Here is a 15,008-nt window from a genome sequence, read left to right as displayed (position 1 = left end):
GACTGTGGCCCCTGGTTCTGGACTCCCCCAACATTGGGAACATTTTTCCTGCATCTAGCTTGTCCAATCCTTTTATAATTTTATACGTCTCTGTAAGATCCCCTGTCATCCTTCTAAACTCCAGTGAATACAAGCCCAGTCTTTCCAATCTTTCCTTATATGACAGTCTCGCCATCTCAGGGATTAACCTCGTGAACCTACACTGCACTGCCTCAATAGCAAGGACGTCCTTCCTCAAATTAGGAGACCAAAACTGCACACAATACTCCAGATGTGGTCTCACCAGAGCCCTGTACAATTCTCCGGGATTAGATTTGTGGTTAGAAGATGGCAGTAGAGTAAATAATCTTGGGCCCTAGTGAAGACTAAACTCAAACATTGCACACAAAATGCTGGAGTAACTCAGTGGGTCGGGCAGCATCTCTGGAGAAAAGGAATAGGAAAAGGAATAGTTCTTCAGACTTCTGAAGAAGGGTCTCAACCCGAAAAGTCACCTATTCCTTTTTTCCATTGATGCTGCCTGACCCACTGAGTTACTCCAGCATTTTGTGTCTATCATCAGTGTTAACCAGCATCTGCAATTCCTTCCTACACACTCAAACATTGCACATGTGGTTAGGCTGATATAAGCTATTTGGCTGCTTTTTCAATGTCTTGAGATAATTTATTTTAATCATGTGCAAATGGGCAACTAATCGAACAGCAATATAATTCTTGTCCTGCAACTGTGATTCCCGCAACAGGGTTAAATTATAGCAGACATTCTGCCATGGTAATTTGAAAAATTGAGAGCAGAGACAAACAGAATACTAATTGGAAATGGCTTTTCTCTTTTAACCTTTAACTGAATTGATAGAGTAGTTCCTTGAAAAGGATACATTCCTGGAAAATGTTTGATTAAGGAAAATGTCATAAATCCAAGGCAGGGCAAAATGCCCAATAGGTATATCAGTACACTTTATACCTGTGCGCACAGTGTGGCTATTCATTATAGAGACAGATGGCTTCGTAAATTGGACGCCAAAGTTTCCCAAAGCATTTACTGGATCACAGCAGATCTGTGAGTTGACGGGTTACTATATTTCTAGGTTTAAAGTTGCTCTCGAGCTTTGAGAATGGTTTCCCTTGATGCTAATTTATCCATCTTCCAGACATATTTTTCTTTTCTTTACATATGATCATTCTCTCGGGAATGGAATAGGTTTTCATTTTATGATTCGTTAATACCAGCCGGCGTGGAGAGGAGTTGATGGCGCAGCGGTAGAGCTGTTGCCTTACAGCACTTGCAGCGCTGGAGACCCGGGTTCGATCCCGACTACGGGTGACAATAGACAATAGGTGCAGGAGTAGGCCATTCGGCCCCTCGAGCCAGCACCGCCATTCAATGTGATCATGGCTGAACATTCTCAATCTCAATCAGTACCCCGTTCCTGCCTTCTCCCCATACCCCCTGACTCCGCTATCCTTAAGAGCTCTATCTAGCTCTCTCTTGAATGTATTCAGAGAATTGGTGCTGTCTGTATGGAGTTTGTACACGTGAGCTTTCTCAGAGATCTTCGATTTCCTCTCACCCTCCAAAGACGTACAGGTTTGTAGGTAGATTGGCTTGGTAAATATAAAGATTGTCCCAAGCGTGTGTTTTAGGATAGTATTAATATGCGGGGATCGTTGGTCGGCATGGACCTGGTGGGCCGAAGAGTCTGTTTCCACGCTGTATCTCTAAACGAAACTGAACTCTGATCTACTGTATTTGCTTTGGAGAAGATTGCAGTGAAACATTGCTCATCCTTTTAAATGGTGAGGCGTAGATGCTATAAATTTAAAAAGTCCCCTTTGACTTCTAGTGGGGCTGATAATGTAAGATGTCGGTGCTACTTTGAAGACGAGCAGATCCGTTTTCAGACTTCCTTGGTCAATGCCTTTAAACTAGATTTCCTTCAATATTGCTTTGCCATTTGTGTGCACTTTCTGCGGACACTATAGTTTACCATGTTCTCTGGTTTCTTCCCATGTACAGAAGTCCGTAGGGTTGGCTGGGTAATTGGCCACTATAAATGAGTGGTAGAATCTGAGGGAAACTAATGAGAATGTGGGTGGAATAAAATTATATTGCCACAGAAGGCTGTGGAGGCCAAGCCAATGGATATTTTTTTAAGGCAGAAATAGATAGATCCTTGATGAGCACAGGTGTCAGGGGTTATGGGGAGAAGGCAGGAGAATGTGGTTAGGAGAGATAGATCAGCCATGATTGAATGGTGGAGTAGACTTGATGGGACAAATTGGCTAATTCTATTCCCTTCACTTATGACCGTATATTAATGCAAGTGGGTGCTTGACAGTTGATGTGGACTCGCTGGGCTAAATGGACTGTTTCCAAGCTGTACGACTCTATGATGGAATAATCTCCACTTGTCTGGATGAGCGCTAGTTTACAACCGCCACCTCGAACAAATCCACCTGCTTTGCACCCACTTAGCGCACAAAACATTTATACCTTCTGTCACAGGCGTACAATGGTTGCAATGTGCGCTACCTACATTGTGAACTGTTTTGGGGCCCCATATCTGAGGAAGGATGAGGGTCCAGAGGAGATTTACTCAGGGATGATTGGGTTAATATATGAGAATTTGATTGCACTGGACCCATGGGTCTGAAGAAGGGTCTCGACCCGAAACGTCACTCCTTCCTTCTATTCGGAGTTGCTGCCTGTCCTGCTGAGTTACTCCAGCATTTTGTGTCTGTCTTCGGTGTTAACCAGTATCTGCAGTTCCTTCCTACACACTGGGCCTACACTCGCTAAGTTTAGGATGAGAGGGAACCTCATTGAAACTTACTGAATAGTGAAAGGGCTGGTTAGAGTGGATATGGAGAGGACGTCACCACCAGTTGGAGAGTCTAGGACCAGAGACCTTAGCCCCCGTAAAAAAGGACGTTCCTTTAGAAAGGAGACGAATGGAATTCATTGCCTCAGAAGGATGTAGAGTCGATGGATATATTTTAAGGCGGAGATCGGCAGATTCTTGATTAGTATGGGTGTCGGGGGTTATGGGAAGAAAGCAGGAGAATGGGTTTGAGAGAGAGAGATAAATCAGCCATGATTGAATGGCGGAGTAGACTTGATGGGCTGAATGGCCCAATTCTGCTCCTATCACTTATGAACTTTTGAACTTATGAGCTGCTGCTTACAGAAGCTCGTTCTCCCAGACCTGCAACCTCTTCCAGCAAGGGCGGCAGGGACATGGGAACACCACCACTGACAGGTTCCCCTCTCAGAGCATTCTCAATTGGAAATGTAATGCTGGGTCTAAATTCTGGAGCACGCTCTCCAACAGGAGTATCTTCAGCAAGAGGACATGGCAGTTCAAGAAGGCAATTTGCCACCGTTTACTCCAGGGCAATTAGGTTTGCATACTGTATGTGCAATGCGTCCCTCAGCACGTACTCCTGCAGTCTGCAGCGGGCCAGTCGGCAACATTCCTTGACGGACATCTCACTCCGCTGGGAGGCCAACAAAGCTCGGGCAGACCAAAGAGCGTCTTTCACCGAGTTGATGACCTTCCAGCAGCACTCGATGTCGGTCTCCGAATGCGTCCCTGGGAACAGTCCGTAGATCACAGAGTCCTCTGTGACGGAGCTGCTCGGAATGAATCGTGCTGAGGGACGCACTGAAGCTTGGTGCAGCCAACGCCAAGGCCCTGTGGGGGAGGACCACAGTCTAGGGCCCTTCCGCTGCTGGACATGGGGGGCAGTGTGTGGTGGAGACGCCCCTCCAAATAAGGGATACTGGGTTAATGTCTGTAAATGTAAGTAAATGTCTAAGTGAATGCCTGTATCGAATGTGTAACCTCCGGAAATGTCGGATGGGCTTGTTAAAAAAGATGTTTTGTAAGTGATATTTATTACTTGAATAAAGTATTTTTTGATTTAAAAAAATAATAATAATGTATGTGCAATGATCCCTTGATCTCTAAAAGGGTTCATCAGCATGCCAGGATATTTAAATCATGTTGGTGTGAAGAGGCAATTTATGAATGTAATTGAGAAGATGTGGGTAAGGCATAATTACGTGTCTCCGAGCATGACCCTAGGTTTATCCACTTTACTGTTTTCCGCGCAATCTTCACACCTGCTCATCACGAATGTCCTTAAGTTGAAAAAGAGGAGCCAGATAAGTATCTCCTAATTGGATTGAAAGTTATAAAGCTAAATAAAGGCTGAAATGATTTTTTTTAAAAACTCCATCATAGCTTCTTTGTAGGATTCTGCAATTGTGTTTCCCAGTTAACTGCCAAGTGAGTCTGTGTGATAACTGACTGGACAAGAATGAACAAGTTGCTATTTTGCTTAGTTTTTAATTTGGACATGGGTTGGCAGAAACTAGTATTAATTTTAAACTATTCCATGACTGATTAAGATAGATGACTGATGCAGAATTTGTGACTTGGTTTAGTTTAGCGATACAGTGTGGAAACGGGCCCTTCGGCCCATCGAGTCTGCACCGACCAGCGCACACTAACTATCCTACACACAGTAGGGATAATTTACATTTATACCAAGCCAATTAACTTACAAACCTGTACGTCTTTGGAGTGTGGGAGGAAACCGAAGATCTCTGAGAAAACCCACGCAATTCATGGGGAGAATGTACAAACTCCGTACAGACAGCACCCTTGGTCAGGATCGAACCCGGGTCTCTGGCACTGAAAGGCAGTAACTCCACCGCTGCGCCACCGTGCCGCCTGCTAGACTTAGATTACTCTGCCAATTTTTTTACCCTTTATACTGTCCTTTTAATATTAAATACTATTTAACTTTTTATTAAGCATATGTATCTTCTTCCGGATGGGAGCCGGGAAGTCTGAAGAAGGGTCTCGACCCGAAACGTCACCCATTCCCTCTCTCCTCGATGCCCCCTGACCTGCTGAGTTACTCCAGCATTTTGTGATACCTTCGATTAGTCTGAAGTTTAGTCAGTTTAGTTCAGTCTGAAGAAGGATCTCGACCCAAAACGTCACCCATTCTCTCTCTCCTAGATGCTGCCTGACCTGCTGAGTTACTCCAGCATTTTGTGATACCAAGGAACTTTAAGGTCTCAACCATTTCCAATTTGGCACCATTAATGCTGATTCCATCTGAAGAAGGGTCTCGACCCGAAACGCCACCCATTCCTTCTCTCTCTCTCTCTCTCTCTCTCTCTCTCTCTCTCTCTCTCTCTCTCTCTCTCTCTCTCTCTCTCTCTCTCTCTCTCTCTCTCTCTCTCTCTCTCTCTCTCTCGGGAGATGCCGCCTGTCCCGCTTAGTTACTCCAGCATATTGTGTCGACCTTCAGTTTAAACCAGCATCTGCAGTTCCTTCCTACACAATGCTGATTGGAGCTTGCACTCCACCATGCTTCCTGAAGTTGATGACGTGCTCCTCCGTCTTGCTGACATTGAGGGAGAGATGATTGTCCTGACACTAAGTTGCTAAGTTCTCTCATCTCCTCCTTGTATTCCATCTCACCGTTGTCCATGATGCAGCCCACCACGGTGGTGTTGGCTGCAAACTTGAGAGCAAATTAGATTGTGCAGCGTTGATCAGGTAATGAATTCTGTGCTTCTGCGTGGGGAACAAGCTGTTTTCAGGAGAGGGTTTCGGAGTGGTGGGGGGGGGGGGGGGGAGGGAGGTGAGAGGGGGGTGAGAGGGGGGTGAGAGGGGGGTGAGAGGGGGGTGAGAGGGGGGTGAGAGGCAGCAGCTTGCAAGCGCTTTGATGTCTTTGTGCAAATTAAGTGTCAGACAATGTGTGTGTAAATATAGAACCATTTTTAGCACCTGCAAGGTGGAGGATAAATATAAACTTAGGCAGTGGAGAGGAGGGTTGGTAATCAGTTTGAGTTTACCTTAAGTTCGGTTTATTGCCACGTGTACCGAGGTACAGTGAAAAGCTTTTGTTGGATGGAAAATGTAGGAGTTGGCATAAATTCAGACTCTTAAATAAAATTACAAATTTTGCCTTCCTGTTCTCTTGTCAATGGATCAAAGACTGTTATATAAAATTTGTACGAGCAACCGCCAGATGTTTTAGGAATGCCGTCAATTAATTCGGAATGAGGAAAGTGGTGCAGAGAGTACAATGATGTGTAAGTAAAGTAAGGTTGCAGTCTACGTAGGAATTCCAAAGGAAAATGGAAGGTTCATGTTCGTTTAAGTAGAGTCTGAATGAGAATGCATGAAATATTTCCCAAGATTTAGTTATTCTGCATGTTATGTGCGAAGGAGTTCCTGAAGTTTAAAAAAATACCGGACAAAGTGGACCCGTTGGGCCCAAACCTCTCCTGCATTGGTGCAGCACCCTGTCCTCCCACCCCCTCCCCTCTCTCCTCAACCTCCCCTCCCTCCCCTCCCTCTTCTCCCCCACTCCCTCCTCCCCTCCCCCTCCCCTCCTTTTAAACTTTAAAATGTGAATAACTTAAAAAATATAACAGAGATTTCAATAAAACTACTTGCATTATCACTAAAGTGACAATGGTGAGTAAGGTGGGCCTAAAGTTGTCACGCTATCGTGTACCGTTTTGGCTGAAGTTCAGTCACAAGCAAGATAACAAACGAGAGTTTTAGTATATAGACTAGACCAAGTGAACCCATTGGGCCCAAACCTCTCCTGCATTGGTGCAGCACCCTGTCCTCCCACCCCCTCCCCTCTCTCCTCAACCCCCCCCCTCCCCTCTCCCTTCTCCCCCACTCCCCCTTTCCCCCCTCCCTCTCTCCTCCCCTTCCCCCTCCCCTCCTTTTAAACTTTAAAATGTGAATAACTTTAAAAATATAAGACAGATTTCAATAAAACTACTTGCATTATCACTAAAGTGACAATGGTGAGTAAGGTGGGCCTGAAATTGTCGCGCTATCCTGTACCGTTTTGGCTGAAGTTCAGTCACAAACAAGATAACAAACGAGAGTTTTAGTATATAGATATACATACAGTCAAACAGTGATCCGTGTATTTTCGTATGTACATTTTTTGTAAACGTGTTGCAAAATGCTTACGGCATGGAAACTGGTCATGAGTCCAACACGTTGCGAGTGGCATGACCATGCAGATGCTGAAATCTTCAGCAAAAAAACCAACTGCTGGATTAGACTGCATTCATGGAGGGGAATGGAACCTTCTTCAGACTGATGGACTAGAGGGGAGATAGGTGGTAAAAGAGGTGAGGGGAGCGGCGAGAGCTAGCAAGTGGATCCAGGGCTGGAAGCATTGATTTTGGGGGATGAGTCAGGTGGGGGTGTAGGGGGGGGGGGAGAAGGAGGATGGAGGTGGTAAGAGGAGAAGCCAAATGGTTGAAAAGGGTGCAATCTGATAAGGAAGATGGGGAGTGAAATGTCAAACCACAGGGGGATCAGGGGAGAGGGATGGTGAAATACAAATGGGGAATATGGAGTATAGAGGTATGGGCTATGAGCGGATGGAGGAGAAAGTATCTACTTGCCATGGATGGGGGGAAGGGGGAGGGGGGGGCGGGCTGGTGAGCAGAAGCTGAGCGAATGAGAAGGGGTTGGTGTACCTGAATTGGGACAAATCAATGTTCATGCCATATAGGTTGGATATTCCGTACACAGTATGGATTGTCGGCTACAAAGCTGGATACGAGGTGCTGCTCTTCCAGTTTGCCTGTGGCCTCATTCTGGCAGTGGAGGAGGCTGAGCACGGATGGATTGACATGAGAATGGGAAGAGAAAGTAAAATGGTAGCAACCAGGAGTCTGAGCTGGCCCTAGAGGACATAGAGCCAGTGTTCTATGGTGGTTGCTAGTGAGCGCTTGGTCTCGCCAATGTGGAGGAGGTCACATGGAGAACACTGAAGGCTGTAGATGAGGTTGGAGGAGTTGTACGTTGACCCCTCTCCCAGTCCTAGAAGGGATGTTGGGGGTCTCTGAATGGTGATGATGTTACATGTTCTTGTATTTCACATGATCCCACTATGCCCTTCTCACCCCTCACTAACTCCATCAAAGTATAATTCTATTCCATTCTGTGTCTAACTTCCCACTAAATTAATGTATAATGCCAGTTAACCTGAGTGATTTTTTTTTTGTGCAGTAACAAGTTCCACATCTTATCCGATCTGTCCTTCTGTAGCTGAAGAAGGGTCTTGACCCAAAACGTCTCCCATTCTTTCTCTCCAGACACACTGAGTTACTCCAGCTTTTTGTGTCTGTTCTTCTTTTTCCCTTGAATTCCCTTTTCACTTTATCAGTGTCTAGCTTATCCGGGGCCTGAAGTTCTGGAGTCTTCAGACTTGACTTTGGACTTTAGTGATATAGCAGGGAAACAGGCCCTTCATCCCACCGAGTCCGTGCCGACCAGCGATCACCCCGTGCACGAACACTATCCTAAACACACCGGAGACAATTTTGTTTTTGCAACTTGACGAAGCCAATGAACCTTTTTAGTGTGGCAGCAAACCAGAGCACCCAGAGAAAACCCACACAGACACAGGGAGGACATACAGACTCTGTACAGACAATGCCCGTAGTCGGGATCGAACGCGAGTCTCTGGCGTTGTAAGGCAGCAACTCTACCACTGCACCGGTACAACTCGACCATGTCCCCTGAAAACCCCAGCTAATAATAATAACAAAAATAATTTGTATAACCTTGTATAGCCTGACATTCTGGTCTGAAGTATCGTAGGTGGGGAAGGAGCAAGGTGGCATTAATTGCTCTGAAAGGGCATGTTTTTGCCACTCTCTGGGTTCTGCTTGTCTGGATCAGATCACTGAGTTCTTCCTGGCAAGCTCATAACATTAACTTCCAACTGAGTTTAAATTCCCAGTTAAATTACATGTAGTCATGGAAATGGAGATTAAGCCCAGCTTTAGATTTCCAAGAAACGCCACCTGTTCTGCTTTTCACAATATCTTGCTCGCTGAAGGCGTTATTTTGTTTTACGTGCGTGACTGATACCATTAACCATTTCCGCAGGGTGAACTTGCTGCTTTTTTTGTGTCTCAACTAATTGATCAGGCAATAGCCTGCAAGAATGGAGCAGTGAACCGGTAGCTGTGATGTCTGCACACTTTCCATCGGCATAATGGATTCTGTAAAGCCTGTACTGCAGACGGTGGTTTAACCTGCTCACGAGCAGCAGGGGCCCAAGTGGGAATGTCTGGGAAGGAACTGCAGATGTTGCTTCACAGTGAAGATAGACTCAGAATACTGGAGTAACCCAGCGGGACAGGCAGCATCTCTTTCTTTCGAGAGAAGGAAAGGGTGACACTTCGGGTTGAGACCCTTCTTTGAGTCTCGACCCAAATGGCTTGACCCTTCTTCAGAGAACGTTGTGCCACTCGGCTTCCTTTACCTCACAAGTACACCTTGGGAGATGAGGAACATTTTTGAACATTAATTCTTCATAATATATGAGATGAAATAAATTTAATTTCGGTATTTCACTTATTGTACGGACCTGTTGTAATTATTTGTGTGTGTTTCTGATGGTTTTAACTCAGCCACACCTTTTAAAGGCTTGGACTTGATTTTAGAAGGATGAGAGGAGATCTTATTGAAACGTATAAGATTATTAAGGGGTTGGACACGTTAGAGGCGGGAAACATGTTCCCAATGTTGGGGGAGTCCAGGACAAGGGGCCACAGTTTAAGAATAAGGGGTAGGCCATTTAGAACTGAGATGAGGAAAAACTTTTTCAGTCAGAGAGTTGTGAATTTGTGGAATTCTCTGCCTCAGAAGGCAGTGGAGGCCAATTCTCTGAATGCATTCAAGGGAGAGCTAGATAGAGCTCTTAAGGATAGCGGAGTCAGGGGGTATGGGGAGAAGGCAGGAACGGGGTACTGATTGAGAATGATCAGCCATGATCACATTGAATGGCAGTGCTGGTTCGAAGGGCCGAATGGCCTCCTCCTGCACCTATTGTCTATTGTCTATTGTCTAGTAATCTGGCCCAGAAGTACAGTGCTGCTTGCTGTACCTGGATTTTGAAATTTGCAGTAAAATCTAAAATCTAAAAAAAAATGCAGCATTAACAGGCAGTTAATTTACTGCAAATGTGCAGTAAAATCTAAAATCTAAAAAAAAAAATCCAGCATTTGGAGTATGTTGAATTTGCTCGGATGCATTGATCCTTTACTGATGGGTTATTTTCTTCAGCATCTGAGCTGCTGCTGCTAAGCTTTTTTAAAATTGACCGGGCAAATTTCACATTCTTAACTCGGACAAAATTTAACGGAAAGAGTGGAGGCGCGTATGTGTAAGGAAAGAAAACAGATTCTAAACTTTGCAATTTTGCACTTGCACTCTGCAACTTTAAATTGGAGCTGACTATTTCAGTGTTTTCTGTTGCCACTGTGGAAGAAAGACACCAGGAGGAGTGATAGAGTGTGGAAACAGGCCCTTCGACCCAACTTGCCCACACCGGCCAACATGTCCCAACTACACTAGTCCCACCTGCATGCGCTTGGTCCATATCCCTCCAAACCTGTCCTATCCATGTAAGTTCTCTGTCACATGGTCTGTTTTTGCTTCTCAAGTTCATCGGCTGGAAACTTGAATTTTATTTTAGTATTGACCCCACCATGACCTTCTGAATGGAGGAATATTATTTATTTCCATAACTTTGACTCGTGCGAATTGCAGGTAATTAAAAAGAATGGGAAAACTGCAAGCAACACCTGGAGAATAACTTCAGAAGTGGATAATTTTCTTTACCATTGCCTGATGCAGTGCTGTGACTGTGGTTGGTTATCTGTTGGGAGATCAAGTGTTTTTCAAGGCTTCTTGCAATGCCATTTCAAGGTGATATTCCAGCACTCGAGTCTTTTTTTTTTTTAGATCCTCTCAATATTTATGACTGAAAACGAAAAGAATTGACTATTATCCACTGATCTCGCTCAACAATTGTTCATTGTTGATTTTGGGAAATCAATGATAATGGAATAGGGAAACATGAAAGGGCAGCATTAACTTTTCATGTACAATGTGGCAGGTTGTCTCACTGAAATTGCAAGATATAATTTCTTCACTTGACCTTTTATCACTTCTCATCAGCTGGGAGCTGTCCTTGCTATCTGGTTTATTTGTCATTCAACTGGTTGGGAGATGTTGCAAAGCTATGGTACAAGCCGACAGCAAAGGGCAATTTATGATCAACAAGCCAGGCTGTAAATTCGTGCATTTTATACCCTCTTGTTATTCTGATGCCACCCGGGATTTTAATTTCCGCCTTAACAAGAGGTGACAGTGAATCCTATTTACATTATGAATAATATGATATTATTTAAAATGGCCTTTTATGTTAAATGGGCCTATTATGTAAAGTAATACTTCAGTCCAAACGATTTTTCACGAGTGGCGTATTGTTTTTGAATATCTTTTATTTTGGAGAGCTTTTCTGTTTTCCTGGCAGTGTGCACATTCAGATGTTTGTAACTGCAGATAGATCAGGCACTTTCATTGGTGGAGACAGACAGTTAATTAGCTGGATTTTAAGGAAACCATGGCAACATTTCAGTTCTGCTTTTAATGACAGGACTGAATGTGTTGATTTAATTTCAAATTGGCTTTTAATATTTGAGCAGATCTAATTCTGGATGCTGAGATTGTCTCAGTTTGCGATGAACCGTCCAAGAGAATTAAGTCTCTAAGCAAAAAGTGAAGTTTCAAAAAGTGACGGAGACTTTTGAACTTTTTCATACTTGATCCAAGAATGTGTAAACAAGGAACTGTTGATGCTGCTTGATCTGTAAAAGAACACCGAGTGCTGGTGTAACTCAGCAGGCCAAGAAGCAACTCTGGGGAACATGGATGGGTGACGTTTTGGGTTGAGACCCTTCTGAAGAGCAAGGGTTGGTGACGATGTGGGTTGAGACCCTTCTCGCGTTTCAATGATCTCCAGAGATGCTGTCTGACCCGCAGAATGACTCCAGCACTTTATGTCCTTTTCTGATCCAAGAATTGCTTTGCACAGTTGGTGATGATTTCTTGTGTTCTTAAAACACTCGTGCTTCTTCGTGCAAATGTATATATTTAAAATTGTATAATTGATTGAAAAGCGTTGTCCATGGCCATTTTTGTTTCCTTTCAGCTTGGGTGATGACAGAATTCGTGTCGAGCGGATGGACAAATTCCATTTTGAGTACACAAATGCTTTCCAACTAGTCTCTGAGTTCTATGCCCCCGGAGCTTCTGATCTTTCAGGTACAGTGTTGCAGTGGTCAAGTTGGGTTAAATCACCGAGAATATCAGCAATTCAAAAGCACGGGTTTGAATTTCACCATGAGAACTTGATAACTTAAATTAAGAAACTTCAATAATCGAGTCTTTAAAGATAGTGATTAACAGTGATGGCAATACAATTTGTTTGTTGTGAAAGCTCTGTTAGTTCACTGGTGTCCATTTAGGGAAGGTAGGCTACAATCCTTACACATGACCCAGTCTAAGAGTAGTGTGCTTTACATCTAATTGCTCCCTGAAACATCCACTTGATTATATTGAAAAGCTACATCATTACATGATTATTTGGGTTGTGCAGGCCAATGACAGTCTCTGTTAGCCTCTGATTTAATTTCCTTATGCAATGGATATATATGGGCACAAGTGGTAGGAGCAGAATTAGGCCATTTGGCCCATCAAGTCTACTCTGTCATTCAATCATGGCTGATCTATCTCTCCCTCCTCACCCCATTCTCCTGCCTTCTACCCATAACCCCTGACACCTGTACTAATCAAGTAATCTGTCTATCTCTGCCTTAAAAATTTCTGCTGACTTGGCCTCCACAGCCTTCTGTGGCAAAGAATTCCACAGATTCACCGCCATCTGATTAAAGAAATTTCTCCTCATCTCCTTCCTGAAAGAACGTCCTTTAATTCTATCTGCACAGCATTGTGGATGCTGTCGGTAGTTCTTTGCTGGGAGGTAGGCAGCAATGGTCAATGGTTTCTTTATTGTCACGTGTACCAGGTACAGTGAAATACATTTTTTGCACACAGATCAATAACACAATCCCCCTGGTCAGTACAGTATGTAGTGAGCAGCCCACCGAGTCCATATGCAAGGGCCGCCATTTTGGCGCCATTTTGCAGTCCCAACTGCAGCTGGCCACAGAGGCCCATTGCAGCCGTGAGCATTTGTTGCATTTCTGCTGGAATTCTGCTTGCAAAATAAGCAGGCTCCAAATGTCCTACACATGCATTTTCCAATCACCAGAGAACCCTGATGGAGGATGCAAGTGAGTTTTTTCTCTTGATGTGCATGTATGGGACTGATAGCAAAAATATCAGGCAAGAGGCGTGAACATTTTGAAACTTTGATGGAAATGTTTAGGTAATTTGTGGATTTAAGATACACTTTCTAATCTCATTGCGGACTCCTGTCAGTCAGAAGAAGTCCCGACCTGAAATGTCGCCTATCCTTGTTCTCCTGCGATACAACCTGACCTGCTGAGTTATTCCAGAAAGACACAAAATGCTGGAGTAACTCAGCAGGTCGGGCAGCATCTCGGGAGAGAAGTAATGGGTGACGTTTCAGGTCGAGACCCTTCTTCAGACTGATGTCAGGGGAGTGGGCGGTACATGGATCAGGAACTGTGTAGATAAGGAAGTGTAAGCTGTGAAAACAGGACAAAGGGAATGCAGATCAAGGACAATGTTGAATAGATCATTGTTAGTTCGTTGAGAACTATGTTGAAAGACTGGAGCATCTTTGAAGAATGTTGAAAGACTGGAGCGACTAGGCTTGTATACACTGGAATTTAGAAGGATGAAAGGAGATCTTATCGAAACGTATAAGATTATTAAGGGGTTGGACATGTTAGAGGCAGGAAACATGTTCCCAATGTTGGGGGAGTCCAGAACAAGGGGCCACAGTTTTAAGAATAAGGGGTAGGCCATTTAGAACTGAGATGAGGAAAAACGTTTTCAGTCATAGAGTTGTGAATCTGTGGAATTCTCTGCGTCAGAAGGCAGTGGAAGCCAATTCTCTGAATGCATTCAAGAGAGAGCTAGATAGAACTCTTAAGGATAGCGGAGTCAGGGGGTATGGGGAGAAGGCAGGAACGGGGTACTAATTGAGAATGATCAGCCATGATCACATTGAATGGCGGTGCTGGCTCGAAGGGCCGAATGGCCTCCCCCTGCACCTATTGTCTATTGTCTATTGAGAGTTATTCCAGCACTTTGTCCTTTTTTGTAAACCAGCATCTGCAGGTCCTTGTTTCAATTTTGTACATTTCTTTCTTTTTAACATATAACATTTCTTAAATCTTTTTTTTCATCAAGCTTCCTAGATCAGCAGTTGCTGCTAAGTCTATGCTGGCTTTAGATAATTGTTTTCATTTCGAGGGGATGGTACCTTGACTTTCAGAGTACTGAAGGCTTTGTGGGAGTTTTTAGTCTCTGATTACAGAGACATTTTGCACATTTTTTAAAAAGCTTTTTAAAAGCCATGGTAGCGCAGCAGTAGAGTTGCTGCCTTACAGCGCCAGAGACCCAGGTTTGATCATAACTACGGATGCTGTCTGTACGGAGTTTGTATGTTCTCCCTGTGACCTGCGTGGGATTTCTCCGGTGCTCCTTTTTGCTTCCACACTCCAAAGACGTGCAGGTTTGTACGTTAATTTGCTTCGGTTAAAGTTGTCTCTCGTGTATAGGATAGTATTAGTCTATGGGGATTGCTGGTCAGCGAGGACTTGATGGGCTGAAGGGCCTGTTTCCGCGCTGTATCTCTGTACATTGAAACAATAATTAAAAACACCAGGATATATTATATGTACATTATATTACAAGGAACTACAGATTCTGGTTTACAAATAAAGGGCTCAAAATGCTTTACTAACTCAGCGGGTCAGGCAGCATCTCTGGAGAACATGAATTGATGGCTTTTTAGGTTGGGACCCTTCTTCAGGCTGATTATTCTAAAACTGGTGTGACCTTTCATCTTGCCAATCCCCATGCTAGGATTTCCAATCCAAATGAAACGTGTTTCCAATCTTGTACCAGGTCTAGTTGGCATTGGGTTGC

General features: G+C 44.1%; 1 protein-coding gene across 1 annotated transcript in view; it reads left to right on the top strand.

Moving 5' to 3' along the window:
* msh3 (mutS homolog 3 (E. coli)) overlaps positions 1 to 15,008 on the top strand; it is a 254,529-nt gene that overhangs the window by 35,785 nt on the left and 203,736 nt on the right. Inside the window, exon 9 of the mRNA XM_078396561.1 lies at positions 12,076 to 12,188. Coding sequence (XP_078252687.1) covers positions 12,076 to 12,188 — 113 coding nt within the window. The remainder of the gene's footprint in view (positions 1 to 12,075; positions 12,189 to 15,008) is intronic.

This window comes from Rhinoraja longicauda, chromosome 3 (assembly GCF_053455715.1).
Source record: "Rhinoraja longicauda isolate Sanriku21f chromosome 3, sRhiLon1.1, whole genome shotgun sequence".
Classification (NCBI taxonomy): domain Eukaryota; kingdom Metazoa; phylum Chordata; class Chondrichthyes; order Rajiformes; family Arhynchobatidae; genus Rhinoraja; species Rhinoraja longicauda.
Note: the sequence above shows the minus strand (reverse complement) of the source record. Positions and strands in the feature narration are given on the sequence as shown.